General features: G+C 49.2%; 2 protein-coding genes across 2 annotated transcripts in view; one reads left to right on the top strand and one right to left on the bottom strand.

Moving 5' to 3' along the window:
- The window catches only part of PEBP1 (phosphatidylethanolamine binding protein 1), a 2,432-nt gene extending 364 nt beyond the window's left edge, over positions 1-2,068 (top strand). The window contains exons 2-4 of the mRNA XM_003211090.2: positions 2-140; positions 676-776; positions 1,189-2,068. Of these exons, the coding sequence (XP_003211138.2) occupies positions 2-140; positions 676-776; positions 1,189-1,406 (458 nt within the window). The 3' untranslated portion in view covers positions 1,407-2,068. The remainder of the gene's footprint in view (position 1; positions 141-675; positions 777-1,188) is intronic.
- Positions 2,069-3,899: 1,831 nt separating this feature from the next.
- Positions 3,900-17,298, bottom strand: TAOK3 (TAO kinase 3). Its single transcript, XM_019621164.2, has 8 exons — positions 16,955-17,298; positions 10,293-10,529; positions 9,559-9,687; positions 8,454-8,657; positions 6,163-6,402; positions 5,069-5,281; positions 4,788-4,970; positions 3,900-4,643 (listed from the first exon to the last, which is right to left on the bottom strand). The coding sequence occupies exons 2-8, from the start codon at positions 10,476-10,478 to the stop codon at positions 4,482-4,484; spliced, it is 1,317 nt and encodes a 438-aa protein (XP_019476709.1). The 5' UTR covers positions 10,479-10,529; positions 16,955-17,298; the 3' UTR covers positions 3,900-4,481.
- Positions 17,299-17,329: the final 31 nt, after the last annotated feature.

Below are 17,329 nucleotides of genomic sequence, written 5' to 3'. Positions count from 1 at the left end.
AACCGCGTGGTGACGCTGCCGGTCCTTCAGGTGCAGCACCGGCCCACCAGCATCGAGTGGGATGGCTGTGATCCCCACAAGCTCTACACTCTGGTGCTCACCGACCCCGACGCGCCCAGTAGGAAGGATCCGAAGTTCAGGTAATGGCGTTTGGTGATTTCCTATCGAATCTGCGGGAAATGGAGCGTTGTTTTTGGACCGAGCGGCTGGCAGGAGGCGGGGGACGTGCTCTGCCCTTGTGTCTGTCCTCATAGACCTGCACGGTGCAAGGCAGAGCAGCTGATTCTGCCGCTTCTGCCAGTAGCTGGAAGTGGCACAGATGTGCTGCTCGTTGTGCCGTGTGCAGGAATTGGAATTAGGGCTGTCAGTGCAGCGTGGGAGCAGCTCGCCGTCAGCTCCGGCTCAGGAACGCACGCAGCACTCGCTTCTGGGCTCGGAGGTGGGTGCTGGTGCTACAGGGCAGGATGGAGCTGCCCGATGGGCTCTGAGCCCTGCAGCAGGCGCTGAGCTCCCGGTGCTCTTTGGGTTTAACGAATTAGAAATGGCAGCGGTTAGATTTGGTTATCCTAAACTGACAGCCCATGGGAAAGCAGCTGCTCAGAGCAGTGGAAGGTCAGAAGAAGGGTGGTTGTGCAGCCTGATCGTTTTATTTTTAGTTTTTTAACCTTTTTTCAGAGAATGGCATCACTTCCTGGTGACCAACATGAAAGGTAACGATGTGGAGAGTGGGACCGTGCTGTCAGACTACGTGGGCTCGGGGCCCCCTAAAGGAACAGGTGGGTGCCTGCCTGCAGCAGTCCCAGTGCCTCGGGCCCGGTGGTGGTGTGGATGGGTGAATGTGGGCTTGGAGGGGAGCACAGTGCTGCAGAAGTGGCCCACAGGTCCACCTGCATCTAAACCCAAGCCTGATCAGGAGTTAGCAGCACCACCCCTTCTGTACCTATTGAGGGGCTGTGCCTGCATTCAGTAGCCAGAAGGAGCACAGGTGTGACATGAGCCATTCAGGCATCTCAGGATATCTCCCTTAAGCTCCTTTAGCTCAGTCATACTTATCCCAGGGAATGGTGGTAACGACTGCCAGCAATCCTTGGGTGGACGCAGCCTTTTTTCCCGAGCTGGATTCACTTCAACCCTTCAGCCCTGGAACTCCAAGCGAGGTGCACTTGTAATGCTGTCTCATCCCTGCAGGGCTGCACCGCTACGTGTGGCTGGTGTACGAGCAGCCGAAGCAGCTGGCCTGCAATGAGCCCATCCTGTCCAATCGCTCCGGCGACAAGCGAGGGAAGTTCAAGGTAGCAGCTTTCCGCAGCAAGTATGAGCTGGGGGTGCCGGTGGCTGGCACGTGCTACCAGGCAGAGTGGGATGACTACGTACCGAAACTCTATGAGCAGCTCTCTGGGAAGTAGGGAGAAGGGACCTGACCACGCACTGTGCTGCATTCTCCGTTCCCTTGGAGACCAGTCTTGTCTAAGCATTTCTCTGTAGTTTTGTTTGCCTGGTGAGCTGAGAACCCAGCTGCTCCTGCACTGACAACGTGAGCTGTAATTTGAACCATAACCCCATCGATCTCTGTGAAGTGAATCTGCTTTGGTGTCAGAGCGGTCTGGCTGTGCATTGTGCTTCAGCTGGCTCCTGTAGGTACAGGCCACAGCTAAATAGGCTTCTGAAAAGCTGACGCTGTGAGAGCTGCCCCCAAGGCCGACCTGCTCAAGGGAAATCTAAGCCTTTGTGACTCGGTGCCGCTTCAGAGTGTCTCTACTGTGTTAAAACAGTGTTATGCAGCAGCAGTGTGGGTACAGAACCACTTCTGGCTGCAAAGCCTTCCCTTTCCAGGAGGGGAGAAGGCAGCAGTCTATAAGGGAAACTGCATTTTTTTCTCTCCTGCAAGTATTTGGCCGGTGCCTCCACTAATGTGAACCACTAATTAGTAGAATGAGGTAGGGACTCTGGTTTATAGCACTACTTTCTGATCTCTGTTTCCACTCAAAGCTGAGAGGCTTTGCTTTGCTCAACTTCTGTTGTGACCTGGTGTTTGCTCACAGTGCAATTAAACACTTTGCAAGGTGGATGGACAGTGTGGTTGTCTTCTTGGGGCAGGGGGGGGAGAGGAGAACGCTTACAGGAGCAGTGTGATGTGGCAGGGTTCCTCTTCTGGTGTGGAAGGAGAGGCTGGAGCCTTGTGCTGGGAGCTCCACCATCGTCGCAGTTGCCTTTGCACTTCCTGGGCTTGAGGAATGAAGTGCAAGGCAGGCACACCCCAGAAGCCCCTGCCTCACTCATCTCAGGGTAGCGTAGCTCCTGGAGCCTGTTACCTATTGCTAATGCATTCCTTGAAGCAGATGGGGCAGCATTTGCTCATTGAGTGCAGGTTTCACCTCCTGTGACATGCACTACCGCCAGTATTACACACCTGAAGATGCATCCCAGCCCTGCTGCAGGGTACACTTGTTGCTGCTCTTCCAGCAGCCCGGCCTGGTGTTGTTTCCTAAGCATTTGGGGCAGGAAACAAACCGCGATTCAAATCACAGGCTTGGTTTTAAAGAAATGAAGACAATGTAACTGCTTCACACAACTGGAAGCCTTCCTCCCCCTTTTAAGTGCTTCATTGTCTCAAAGGAACTGTTTTTAAGGGGCGTGAAAGGCAGACGTGCATTACAAACCTCAGCACCTTGTAGCAATGCTCTGTGGAAATGGAGTTACTTCATACTTCGCCCTCAGGGTCTTCCCTACCCATCATTGAAACTCCATACCTGTAAGGCAGCACAGCCAGACCTGCAGCAGTCAGCTGGTGGTGTGGTGGCACAGGCAGAGCAGAGACAGCACCTCATAGGCACAGGTCCTCCCAGAAAGGAAGCGTTTCAGGGGAACACCCCAACTAAACACACCAAGATACACAACAAAACACCAGAGGGTGCAGATCCCAAGAGCTGAGCCAGTTCAGAACTTCTCAGACTGGAAGAAAGGCATAAAACAAAGAGATGAGCAGCAGTGCAGCAGTCTGAACACATCCCCCCCCAGCCCAGGGCCAGGCCATGAGCCACTCCTCCCCCAATGAGACAGCGAGGCACTGTGATGAACACTTTTATTACAAATATAATTAAAAGCTCTGACAGTTACTCATGCTCTTCCTTTGAACCTGAAAAACGTTGTTTTTATTTTTATTTTTTTTTGCTGTTTTGTTTTCTTTGTTGCTTTTTTTTAATTTTTATTTTTTTATTTAAAGTGCATGCAAAAGAAGTAAAGCCTTTTTTTTTTTTTGTTGGTTTTTTTTTTTTTTCCATTCTTTTTTTTTATTGTAAGAAAATACACAGTTTGAAAGTGTGAGTAATGCGATATTTATGACCGAAATCATGGGAGACCGGGGGAGGACTTGGGAGAGGAACAGAAACATTAGAAAATAAAACAATAAAATGGACCAAAAGAAAGAGAAAAGAAAGGAGTGGGGATGGTGTGACAGACAGTGCTGAACTGCAAGGACTGAAGCGGAGGGGGCGGAAGGGAGAGGGAGGGAAAAGGGGAGGAAAGAAGTAAAAAAATTTCTGATCAGAGAAACAGTTAAAATACAATATGAAAATAAGTAAAAGCTCTCCTTAAATTCCTTCTATACACAAAATACACGATTTGACAAAGCCCAATTTGTGCTACTGGGATCCCGTGGGCTCGTTTTTAAGTGTATTCAACATTCTCTGCGACAGCAGAAAATGATTATGATACAATCAAGAGTACGCCGAGGAGCGAGGGCTGCCCCGCCTGGCACGGTGCTCCTAAAAATCACCAGGTCTTTGCCCACCCCCACCCCCAAAAAAGTAATAATATGTCACCACTGATATGTACAGCACGATTCGGTTTTTTTTTTTTGTCTTCCTGTAAAATGTATCAAAATTTTTTTTTTTTCAATCTTTAATAAAATTTTTTATTATTATTATTTCATTATTCCTGATGAATAAATACCAAAAAAATAAAAATAAAATAAAATTATGCAGCAGCTAGTTAAGGTAAGGCTGCGGATTTCGTCTCTCTCCCCCTGGGTTTGTATCTATCACTTATTTTTTTGCTTGTACTTTCAGAGATTGGTGGAAAAATGAGTGATTGCTCCAAAGCAACAAACATCCACTTGGGTTTGTTTTTTTTTTTTTTTTTTTCTTTTTTATTTTTCTTTTTTTTTTTTTCTTTTTTCTCCATTAAAATCGTCTCCAAAGTTTTTCACTGAAACATTTTTAATCATTGCACAGAGACATCAATACTGTGACATACTATGGAAAAGACCGCCAGGAGCTGTCCTGCACCGGGACTTGACACAGGGGGAAAGGGGACCCCTGATGGAGTAAGAATATACAGGCACTAGTCCGACACGATGTCAGTAAGAGAGACAGAAAGAGAGAGAGCACGCCCGTTAACATGGGGAATGTTGGTTTTGCAAGTTTTGTAACTATTTTGTTTGATTTTGTCTGGTTTTTGTTAAATGGCAAAGAAATTTCGTCTCATCTATAGTCCTCCTTGGGATAATCTAATGTGACCAAATTCCCAAAGCCCATTCGTAAGCTCTCCATGTCAAACGTTTCAATCTCTCGCTCCTGCCTTTCCAACAGAAACTTGATCCTCTCGCTGCGTTCCTTCTGGAGGGCGGCGAGCTCCTCTTCAATCTGCAAGAAGCACAACCAGCACAGCCCCTCAGCAGCGCCCTCAGAGCACACACAGCCCCCTGCAGGTCCCCACCGGGCACCAACTACGGCCACATGCACACAGGCAGCAGCCGCTCGCTGCCAGCAGCCCACCCCCAAACCCACCTTTTGTTCCAGATGTGCCCTGCGCAGTGACACCCTCTGCTCCAGCTTCTGGAGTTCTCTTTCGTGCTGTGCTTCTGTCTGCATCTTAATTTTGCTCTGGTACGCGTTGAGGAGCTCCATCTCCTGCTGGAGTTGCAGTCTCAGGGCTTGGCATTCTGCTTCTTGGGCCTCGTCCAGTCGCAGCTGTGAGACAGAACACGTCGTGCTGCAAGGACTGGTGGCCCGACTGCACCCACAGCCCTGCAGGCCCGCAGGCAGGAGGGCAGGGATGCTGCACCTACCGCTTGCGAGGCCATCATCTCGTTGATGCTCTGCTCGTACTGCTCCGCCAGGATGGCGAGCTTCCTCGTCTGCTCGTCCTTCAGACTCTTCAAAATTGTCTTGTGCTCACTCTTTGGAGTTACTTCCAGCTGGTGATTCTTCAGTGCTTTGTACTGCTTAGTTTGCACTTTGCACGTGTCCTGGAACTGCTTTTTGATCTGCATTTCCATAGCCTGCCAAGGAAGGAACGATGTGAAGAGCACAGATTGCTTTGGGAACGCAGAGGTCACAGCGTGCCCACACGGGGACAGCCCTGAGGCACAACCACAGCTCCCCCGTGCTCTGCGTTTCTCCTGCCCTGTGCACGCAGCGACCAGCCCAAGAGCAACTCCAGTGTGTGCTGAGGTGCCACTGACCACAGGCCTGGGCCAGGAACAGGATCAACCAAACCTCCTTAGCCCAGGACATCACTGTCTTCTGCTGCTGCCCCCTGCAGCCATCACTTTGCCCCCTGCCTCCCACACAGCGCAGGGGCCTTGTCTTTGAGGCCTCTCATTTTACTAGCCTGCCTCTCATCACTACACAGACACTACGCAGAGACAGCCGACCTGAGAACCTGTGAGAGTGTGAGGAAATGAACAAAAGCACTACGCTTTTTCAGACGTTCTGAGGAAGAGAGCCATCCCCCGGACAAAGCACAGGGCTCAGCACACCCACGTTCACTCCCCTTGTTGATTTTTAAAGCAAGGAAGCAACAGCCAACCCCTTTCCATACTGAGGTCTGTAGGCTAACATGAGCGAGGGCGGAGGATGGCAAGGACTATCAGGAGGAAATCCTGTCATACCTCGTTAAGGAGCAGCCTATTTTTATGGGCAGTCTCAATTAACACCGTTAGCATTTAACAGAAATCCTCGGTGAGCTCTCTGCTACAATAGCTTGCAAATTCCTCATACCAGTGCAGCTCTGAGCAAAGGGAAGGGATGCAAGGGAGAGCACGGCGGAGAATGCTGGTTCTGCGGCACGGAAGCTGCGTGAGAAGCCTCAGACACACAACTCGCCTGCCCAGAAAGCACGGCAGGACACAGGTCGGGAGGGAAGGAAAGCTTCCAGCACCTTCAGGTTCTTTGGTTGCTGCCGGAGCTCCATGAAATGCTTCCTGTGCAGCTCCCGCTCTCGTCGCTTGTTGTATTCCAGCTGATTCTCAAGCTCAGTCTGGTGCTGCAGCCGGATCAGGTCCATTCGCAGCTTCTGCAGCGTGTGTAGCTGCCTGTATTCCAGCTCACGCGTCGACTCGTCGTGCCGGATCAGCATGGCGTGCTCCATTTCTTTCTGGGTCCGCTTCTTGTTCAACTCCTGCACGAGAGCACAGCACAACACCAAAAAAAAAGGTGAATTTGCAAGGCTGGGTGCTCGTGTCACGGCCCCAGATGGCATCGAGCTCTTCCAAGTGCACAAAACCAGCGTGGCACCACGGGAACGCTACTGATGAGGGCACCTGGCTTGGCCCTGTAACTCACACCATGGCAGCTCCCAGGTCCCCCAGTGGCTGTCCAGTAGGTGGCACTGGGGCCACACGACAGTCCCCTATAGCTGCTGCAAGTCCCAGAAGTTTCCAACTTCTGGGGTACCCAAAGCTGGGGGGGACCGACAGCCATGCCCGCAACTGGAGGCCTTTCTGTCTGTTTCACATTTCCCAGGCTCCTGTCAGATGATGGGAGACAAGGCTTCTTATACACTCTTTACTAATGGCCGAAGAAGTAATCAGCTCCAAAGCACATTGCATAAGAAACTACCTCATCTGCCACCACGTATGGGTGATTTTTGACCCCACGTGCAGTACGTTTGATAAAAATGACGATATATCTCAAATCTGATGCTACTTTGCAATGCACACAATTGTTTCTGCACACAGCACCCTGCAGGTCTAAGAAAACCTTCAGCACACTGCAAACCAACAAAGAGGAAAACAATTGGTGCTGAATGTTGTCATTATCTCTGTCTCAAGGTATTGCCAACAACCTGCAGAGCCACGAGCTGAATCCAGCTCAGGTGAGCAGTGATTCCAGCTGTACCCTTACTGACGCTCTGCTGACCTTGGCAGATGGTCTGCTGGTACATCTCTGCTCCAGCTCTCAGCTTACCAACTCATCACTACACTTCATGCTAGACTAAGGCACAGCAGGGGCTGCCTGGCACTACGTATGCACACAGTGCCCAGCACATGGAGGGCTCAGTGTTGGCTAGGTCTAACAAATTCCTGCAGCAGAAGCAAAAATAATTAATTATTCTGAGCTTTTGCTTGCGTGTTGTAATGCCATTGCACTTCTCAACATCAGCACTTGCAAATATCCACTCCAAACCTGCTGGCTCTAATTGTGAAGACATTGCACACGTTCACATTTAAGCAAAACTTGCACCATGACAGCCAGAATAAAGATAACATGCTGAAATGTGTTCCATTTGTAGCACATGGCAGTGTGTGTTCAGCTGGGACGTGTGCCTTGCCCTCAAGGCAGGCCAGCCAGCTGCTCGTGTGCCCATCTCACACTTGGTTTCAAGTCCAGTGTGAACAAATGAAAGCACTCCAGTCCTCACACTTTTCCACTCGCACAAAAACAACCTCTTGCTTACCTGAAACATCAAAGGTAAAAAACAACAAACATTTAAAAAGCGTTGCTTAAATTCAAGCTCCTGATCCAGTGAATTTGAGCTCATCAGTTAAGTGTGTGGGGAATCTGATGGCAGCAGAATGAATGTGTGGCTATCAGAAAGGGTTGATCACTTCCTCAATCTCAGCCTTTGCTAAAATACCTTCCCAGCTCACAGTCCTTCCTAAAAGTAATGCTCCATGAAGATTTCACATACTATACTGAAAAATAGATATAATTAAAAAAAAATCTAAGAGCAACAATTCTTTTTCCAAAGTGGTATTTAACTATAAGCAGCCTGAAAGGCTGAAGTTATTGCTGTTTCATTTCACGTTTTAAGCATGTGTTTACTTCAGCCAACGAGCAGAGCTCCTCATGTGATGCCCTTCCAGCCCTGCTATCCTACAGCTGGCTGTGATGCTCAGCACAGCCTGTGCTGTGAATGAAGCCCTCTCCCAAAAAGCCGAGGGGGCAGGAGCTCAGATCAATCCCTCAGGCCTAGAGTGGGTGGCTCATATGTTTCTTTCTGCAAGCCACTTATGCCACCCTCTTCCATTAATAAATAGAAGCAGCCATGTGCCAACTACATTTCTGTATAGAAAACAGGTTCCCAAAACACATTTCCTACACTTTTCTCAGTTCTGTTTGGCAACTGAAAGCACGGAGATCTAATATCACACAGTCACCAAACTGTTTTACAGACACAAAGGTACAATTTCAAGAACTACGTAGGAAAGCAAGAGAAGAGTGCCATACTTCCCGAATGTTCTGCTGCTCCAACTCGTGCCTCTTGATCATCGTTTTTCTCTTGAAGAAACGGCAGTTTTTGTCGTAGTAGAGTCTCTGCTGGCTGAGAAGATGGGCCTCCTCTTCAGCCTGTGTGTGCTGCAGGTTCTCTTTGTGTTTGGATATTCTTTCCTGCTTCTCTTTCTTCGGTGTGCTGTGGTCCTCGTTCATTTCCTGCACGCACAGAGTCAAAAACGAGGCTCCTTTTAGCATCACTGTGACACAGAACCTGGAGAACCATCAGTCACTGGGCACTCCTCCACCATTCAGTTCATGAAAGGGCAACAAATGCGGAGCCCAGGCTGTCACCCAGCCGTGCCATCCCTGCCACCTCTAGAGCTGCTCCCCCAAGAGGAGCAGGGAGAAGTGCCCAGTAAGAACAAACACCTTAAGGTCTGAACAGTGCAGCAATGAGAATACAGACAACACCACTGCGGGGGAGGTCTGTCTGTCCAGGAAAGGGATCTAAATCCTTGGCTCCCTGTTTTACTGTACTGTACTGCTCCAGCTTTACAAAGGAGTCCAGCCTGGGCTTAAGTTTCCCTCATTTCAATGGTACTGAAGCTGTTGAATCAGATACCCAACAGGGCCCTTTGCTATCCCCTTTGTCCCCCCTAATTTCTTAACTACAAATGATTTTGCTGGGGACACGGTTTGTGACAGACACTGGGTAAACACTAAGTAACTGATGTCTTTTTTTCCAGTTCATGTAAATAATCCCAAGGCTTTTATTCAAGTGACATCTATATCACTGCTCTGATTGCTTACTGTCTGTGGAAAAAACAGATGAGGAAAAGGAAGAATTCTCTGTGAATTGCTGTTTCCCCTCATAATCCTCAGCTTCAAAGATTCCACTCCATGACATATCATGCAGGCTCCTCCAGTATGCTTAAAGATTATTCTAGAAATGCTGCCAGATGACCCCACTTTCTGACAGTTTACTTGCTAGGAATCTAAATTTGCTTCCATGTATGATGGCATCCTAAACCCCTGGGCTGGCCCAGGTTAATCAAAAGGAAAGTCTAGTTCATGTTCATTCCACACCCCTTCAGCCCTGAAAATGACAGCAGCTTGCCTCTTTAATCTTTTCCTTGCAAAGCTTGTATTGTTTCTTCTGACTTTCTAAAAAGGTCGCCAGGTCTTTCTTTTGCTGAGCCAAAATCTGTTGCTGGAATTTCTTTTCATCTGCTGCAGCTGTCTTTGCCTGCAAGGCACAGAGAAAGAGAAAAAAAAATAGGGGTGAAGGTGCAAGCACCGAATCCAGAATCCAGCACGAATCAGTTTTCTCTATGCATTTTTGGTCTGTCATTCTCCCATCACGTCTAAGACAAAGCCATGAATGTTTGGCCAAATGAAATCTGCTTCCATATAAATAAGAAAACAGAATGCCCACACACATTTAAGAGCTCTCATTTCTTTTCTCTCTACCAGAGCCACCTCAGAGGGTAAAATCCCACTAACTATATGGAATAACAGGTTGACTTTATACAGACTGACAGCAGGCTGCCAGGTTACAGCTTTGCAGCTGCCACAGCCACAAGAAGAACCCCCTGCCAGGTGCCCACAAGTGTCAGTCCCTCAGCCAGCAGGCAGTGGCTGCAGCACTGCTCGATGCCAATGCTGTCCACCAGCACTCAATGCGTGGCTGTGAAGCTGTTCCAATAACCGGCCAAGGCAGCTCCAGACAGTAACCACACCACGTGCTCACAAACACGGGTTTCAAGCACTGCTTCCACTGCCTTTCCCTTCGGAGCTGGTTCACACTCTTCAGTCACCTCGTACGCCTGGGGAGCCCACATCGGCACTCACCTCCTTCTCCATCACAGCCACTTGCTTCTTGGCCAGCTTCTCCAGCTCAATGGACGAGTTGTTGGCATGTGTCTCCACCTCCTTCTGCAGCTTGAGGCGGTGCTCGTCCATCTCGGCCTTCAACTTGTTTTCCAGGGCGATCAGCTGCTTCTGGTGCTGGCGCCGCATCCGCTTATATCCTGACATCTGTTCCCGCAACTCGTTCTCCTGCTCATGCTCATGGATCTGCCTTGTAACCTGAGGTCAGGAAAAGGGAAAGAAATGCTACGTGGCCTTCTTGACTGCCTCCTCGTTAACTGCTTACCTGTCGAGAGCACCACGCTTTGCTGCACGTGCTTTTTGAGGTCAACTTGCAGGGAGTGCAGCTCCCGGTTTCAGAGGGTGCCTAATACTACAAATCAGGTCAAAAGGTTTCTCCCTCCTCAATCTTCCCGTCTTCCCAAGCACTTTACGTGGCACCTCCACTGCCACAGCAGAAAACATCACGTTTGGAAGAAAGAAAACGGGTTGCAGATCACTGCGGGAGGAGGTTTGCAAACAAAGGTGCCTGCTGTACAACCTTCCTTGGAGACAGGCTTCAAATCCCAAAGGTTGTGTGGACTTACAAGACAGCACTGCTTTAAGGAACTCGCCCCCATCTTTGGAAGCTCCCCAAGTCACCGCTGCTCCGGCACGGTCCCTCAACACCTATTTCCTGCTATGAGCCACCTCCTTCAAAATCTCTTCTTAAAATTCAAGACTGAGCTCATTCCCTACCAGAATTGAAAGTTTTCTAACAAGGGAACGCTGTTCTGGAACTGTGTGCTCTTGACAAGATTGATCAGATGGTCTAAGCAGATTTTAAACCCCGCTCAGCTGAAACAAACTCACAAGTTCCACATTCATTTCCATGCCTAAGTGCATCCCTGCGAAAGGCAGAAAAAAAAAAACCCAGGAAGTTGAGCCAAAATTTTTCAGAAGAAAATACGGATGGTAATGCTTCCATTTTAAAAGATGAAAAGTGTCCAAGATTGATTTTTTTTTAATTGAGAATACAGACTCAGGAACTTCACGTGTAATGACCTGCTCATCTTTTATAGGACAACCCTGGGAGCCAAAAGCTGGAGCTCCCAGCACACAAGTAGAGCTGCAGTCTGTAAGAGCGGATGTCTCCTTCCACACCTGACCCAAAGCAGCAGAGCTCAGCCCTTTGAAGGGGATTATTGGAGCCTTATGAACCAACAGCCCTTCTTGCAGCTTGCACGAGTGCAGCCTTCCCAATGAATTTCTCCATAGGCAGCCAAGAGGAAGAACTGGCACCTACCACAGCACTGCTGTCATCTGAAGGTCATTTTTCAGAGATCTTTAAGATAAGTTCAGGCCTGGGATGGGATGTACACACAGACCTGAGAAGGCTGAAGCCAACAGAAGGAGAACAGCTGCTTTCCTGAGAGCCAACCCAGCAGATCTGCAGGACTGTAACTGCAGCAGTTGCTAAGCTCTAACATCAAGCAGCGAGTTCAGCAGTGCCACCAATGTGTCACCAACACCAGGGAGGAGCACGAAGAGGTCAGGAAGAGCCCTGCATGGCCTTTACCCTCAAATGGATTGACAGTAATTTACAGCAAGGAGTCGCCATCCAAGATAATAAGGGCCAGTCCCAGAGCAGAAACAAGTCATGAGAGGACTGAGCTAAGGAAATGGAAGGCCTGTTTCCCCTGCACCCTTCCTAAAGGGGGTTGGAGCTTGATGATCCTTGAGGTTCCTTCCAATCCAAGCCGTTCTATGATAAAGGCAACTCTAGAGAGAAAGCAAACATCTGTGCACAGAAAACACAGAACGAGCCCTATGCCATACTGCACTCCAGCACCACATTGGCAAAGCCAAACATCAACCACAAGAAGTGCTGATGCACAAATCCTATCCTGCTATCACAAGGAATTTGGGGATGTTATTTTCAAATTGGCTGGATTAAACACATGAAACTGATGTAGAGTTTCTCTAAGAAATCAGATCTGTTAATGATGAGACAGATGTAGCCAACAGACAAGAATCCAGCATTTCACATGTATGCTGTTTGCTAAGTTAAGCAAGGTAAGTTTAGGTTGGATATCAGGAAAAACTTCTTTAGACAAAGGGCTGTTAAGCACTGGAATAGGCTCCCCAGGCAGGTGGTTGAGTCACCATCCCTGGATGTGTTTAAAAACTGTGTGGATGTGGTGCTCAGGGACACGATTTAGCAGAGGGTTGTTAGAGTTAGGGCAGTACGGTCAGAACGTGGTTGGACTTGATGATCTTTAAGGGCTTTTCCAATCTGAGCAATTCTATGATTCTGTGAATCTAAGGTAAGACTTCCAGTAAGCAGGCTTGGCTGGGGTCTGGCACATGTGGTGACCCCCAGGCAGTAGCCAAGGATGTTTCTGGATGGGCACTGCCTGCAGCCATGGGAACGCTCAGTGCCAAAGCAGATAGCAAGAGTCTAAGAAACACAGAGCTGGAAATCAGTTATAAGGCATTTCATAAACGTAGCTCCATAGGTTCTGATGGAAAAAAGATGACACAGGAAATGCTTATCACAAAGTTTGTTCTCTACGTAGCCAGAAAATGTCAGCATCCTTTAAAGCAGAAAACTGTGGTTTCCTGAAGCCCCGCTCAAAGCACGGCGCAATCAGTCCGGTCATCAGCAGAACCAAAGCTCTGCATAAAACAGAACAGCTTCCATTAAGGTGTGACATTTTCTCAGTTTCTTATCTCTCTGCATCCTTGGCATACACAGAACTGAGACAGACAGATGCCTTCTCCAACCTACTCTCACACGCAGTTCACTCATCACATAAAATCCAAAGTTACTCTTATTCACTCTCCAAGATTTTCTGCTTTACGTAAGGAAGTTGGGCTCACAACTCCTCCAAAATGGCACTTCTTTAAAGATCCTTCTTCATCTCATCACACTGCTCAGACAAGACACCGAGTTTTCTCCTAAAAAGAAGTATTTTCACCTCTCGAAACACCGTGTCTTCTTTGCTGGATGGAGGCAGAGGACTGAGCAAAACACCATCCACCAGCAGTCCTTCTCCCATTGAGAACTTTGAGATGAGAAAAAACAAGTTCAGCACTTTAGGGCAAAGCTCTACATAGACAGCAGCCAGATGAGCTGATGAGAAACCCAACACCTGGAGTAAAACATCACTGCTGCAGCAGAAGAAGGTGCAAGGGAACAGGCACTGTGTAAACGCACCAGGAGTCGGTGCACTTGGATGGCCACGTCCAGAGGCTGCTCCCATGCACCCAGGCATTTGGCTTCACAGACTCAGGATGAGATCACGGAACACTTCTGCTGGCATTTCCATTTCGAAGAGAATGCCAAGGCCTTCGATAGAGTCCCCACTGTTACATCATTTCATTTGATTCATTTGAAAACTACAACAGCAGCTATCGAGGAAATGCGAGAAGTGATAGAGAGTTAAAGGGTCAAGCATGACCCAGAAATGCAAATCAGTGCCTCGCTGCACATATTTAAAAATACACCTTTCACTGGAAAATGTTGATGTGCGGTCTTATCAGCATGCAGAACATCCAGCCTTCTTTTTCAACACAGCTTTCCCAGCTTCAAGGCTGAGATCGGCATTTGCAGTGACCAAAGAGGAAGGTGGTCCAGTGTGACTATTAGAACTGCTGCCTGAATTAAGCACAAAGGTAAGAGTTTGTTCCAAAAGGCAAAAGCACTCCTTCAGCTTTCTTAACCCCATTTGTCCTTTTCATTTATTTATTATTATTTTAAGTAATTTTTATATGCATATGTTATATACAAGTAATATCAAAGCATCGGTGACAGTCTGGAAAGGTATAAAAGGTACATCCACAGCCTGACCTATGGCTCAGGCACAGCAGCACAGCCCAGCAGCCCTGGGCTCACTGCTTTCCTTCCCTCTGCAGTGCTGCCCTCCTCTCCTGTTCGAGGTGCTGGTCAGCAATCTTTTTACACCCAAACATCACCCTGCTACAGTGAGTTTGGGCTCAAAACTCCCATTTTCTGATGCTCCTGATTCTCTGCAGTGGAAGCTATGTGCCTCTCAGTACCCAAAAAGCAGTGTTAAGCTGCTGAGGAGGCAACTGACGGTCAGCAGCAACGAGGGAACAACCAAAGCATGCTGGCTCCCTTGATTTTTAATACAAAATCTTGCCCACAGATACTGAACAAGGAGACAAGGGGCAGGTGTGACAGTTTTCCCTTGGCCAAAGCAGTACCAACACTGGGCCACCCACCGGCCCGCTCCGTCCAGAGGTAACACACAGAGATAAAGAGTGTGCTGTATTGGCAGCCACAGCAGCACCTCAAAACCCAGCACCTGTACTGGCACTCTTCATGTTCTGGGGAATTGGTTTCAACTTGGAATTTCTTCTAGGTTTCCATTTTGGAGCACACAGAGGTGAAAAGGGAAAGCTCAGCTCTAGATATGTTGAAATTAAATGAGATATTTCTGCAGTAAGCATAATGAAATTACACCCACACCATGCAACCTAAGGACATGGTAACCATTCCGTAATACCCAGTGATGGTTTGGGGAAGCTCTCTCAGTGCTGGGAAGGGGCCAGGTACACATGTGATGGGGACAACAAAGCTTCACATGACACGCAGTGCCACTTGCTGCTCCATCAGCCTGCTGGTAACAGAGAGCAGACAGTAGGACTGCCCCGCGTCCCAAAGGATGCTGTGCATGGAGTTCACCTCAGTGCAGCACTGCAAGCCACACTGAGTGCATTCCACAGAAAACTAGAGGAGGAAAAGCTCCCTAGAAAACCCAGCACCTTTCTTACCCACTATTAATTTCATCTTTATAGTCATTTGTTAAGTGAAGCAGAGGGATTTAGGGCAGCCAAGTGACCAGGTGGAGCAGACACAACTGCAGCACCACAAAAGGCTGCCATGGGGAACCAGGAGCCACCCTGGGGAACTGCTGCCTTCCCCACTGCTCTGAAGACTGGGAGGACCACACAGCCTGTATTCTTGTGCCAACATCTGCCACCAGCTCCCAGCAGCACCTTGCCAGTGGAAGCCACCCAGGTAGTCCAGGGATGACACATTTGAGGAAGAGAGGAATTATGGACACTGCAGGACGCATGGGGGGTAAGAGATCACACACGTGTTCAACACACACACCCACCTGCCCATCAAACCAGATATCTGTTTGGATGATGATGCTCGAGACACTGATCGTTTCTTCCTTCCTGCCAATATAACTGTCTCCTACATGCAATGGTGTCGGCACCGTGCTGTGTGCACACACGAAATAAAAATGTGCAAGGCCTGCAAGGTCTGCAGGAGAGCAGAGCTGCCACATGTGGCAGGTGTGCAGCGTGAACCTCCATCACTCACATTTCTAGGTCACTCCTTTGGTGGGAGGAGGAGAGCAGCGGGGGGAGCAGGCGCTCAGCCCCTGGGAGCACTCGGGTGCCGTTACAGGAGTGCCCCTGCAGAAGATGGAACTCGGGTGCCCTGCCCCAAATTTCAGCCTGCAAAGCATCTGGTGGCCGATCTGACAGCCACGGCGTCACTGTGGGTTGTAACAACAGCAGCAACCACCGTACAGAAAAAAAACGTGGCCGTTGCTGTTTCTCTCGGTTGAGAGCCTGCAGCTGTGGTTGCACACACACCGCTGCCTCCTGCACACCTAGAGACTGGGAGCTGTGCGGGGGGGAAAACAAGAAATGGTGGTGCTGAAGGGAGAAAAAACCATTCAGCCAGGGCGAAGCCAGAAGGGGAGGGCTCGCTGTTGTAATTTCGGGTTGGTCCGGGATGATGTCATAACACCGAGCAAGTGCCAGGCCGAGCGGCGGCACTTCCCAGCGCTCCATCCATGTGACCTCCAACGCCGTGGGGCTGGAACACGTCCCACTCCGTGTCCCTGTGCCTCCCAGCCCTCTCCCTGCCCCTCTCCCACCCGTGCACCCTCCGGTGCCCGCAGCCGTAGGGGGCCGGGCGGGAGGCGCGGCTGTAACTCCGGCAGCACACACCCCTCTCGCTACTACAAAGGCGTCCACAGAAATCCCATTTGCAATAGTACAAATCTGGGTTCGCCCCATCCCCCTGCTCTTTGTAAGCTGCTGCAGCCCGGCGATGCTGCCCGCGGGATGCAGTCACCGTGCTGCTGCCTGAGATAAATGAATGAATGAATGAATGAGGAAAAAAAAATATATAAAAAAAATCAAAAAATCAGCAGCTCGCCCTGCAAATGGCAATCTTATTGTTCCCAACCCATCTGCATTTCCACGGCATCCAAACGTATTCCACGCCAGCACACCCAGCCGCGGTTTGTGCACATGCAAATAAGCACATTGGTTAACATGAACGGCTCTAACAAAGGAGACGGGTGGGAAAAAGGGAAAAATAACCTGAGACGATGTGAGCTTCACCCACAAACGTGGCTGATTCCACATCTGCTGAAAAGATATGCAGCGTGAAAGCACAGGCATTCCATGCATTCGACATTTCCCCATTCACACACACAGCCAAAATACCACCCGGTGCAGCACCGAGTTGCTATGCCAACAGAAAGGAAAAGAAAAAATAAAAATTAAGGAGAGGAAAAACAAAAAAAAAGAATAATAAGAAGAAAAAGGATTCTTGAGCCCTTCCCAGAGAGACAGGGAGATGCAATGGAGCAGAGGAGGGGGCTGCTTACCAAAGATGCTGATTTGATCGTGGCAAAGCGCTCTCGGTTCCGGTAGTGGAGGGCCTGATTCTGCACCGACTGGGTAGGCCGCACCTCAGGCCTGCGATCCCTGTGGCCCACCTCATCCCTTATAAATACATGATCCTGCAGAAATGGATAAAAACAAGGAGAAAGTCCAGCTGTGCTCTTTCCTCGGCGGCTGCCTCTCTCTCAGCCCTCTCTCTGCACAAGCACGGCTGTTTGAAATGCATAGTTTAGCTCTCTGCTAGCCCCTGCAGCTCCCACGGTACGAAATGAATAAGCAACACATTGCAGCTCCGGCTCGCCGTGTCAGCTGATCGCTAGCGGGATGCCTCCTCAATCCCTGGCAGGGGTATTTTTTTT

This window comes from Meleagris gallopavo, chromosome 17, assembly GCF_000146605.3.
Source record: "Meleagris gallopavo isolate NT-WF06-2002-E0010 breed Aviagen turkey brand Nicholas breeding stock chromosome 17, Turkey_5.1, whole genome shotgun sequence".
NCBI lineage: Eukaryota > Metazoa > Chordata > Aves > Galliformes > Phasianidae > Meleagris > Meleagris gallopavo.
The sequence above is the reverse complement of the archived record's forward strand: the minus strand, read 5'-3'. Positions and strand labels throughout refer to the sequence as shown.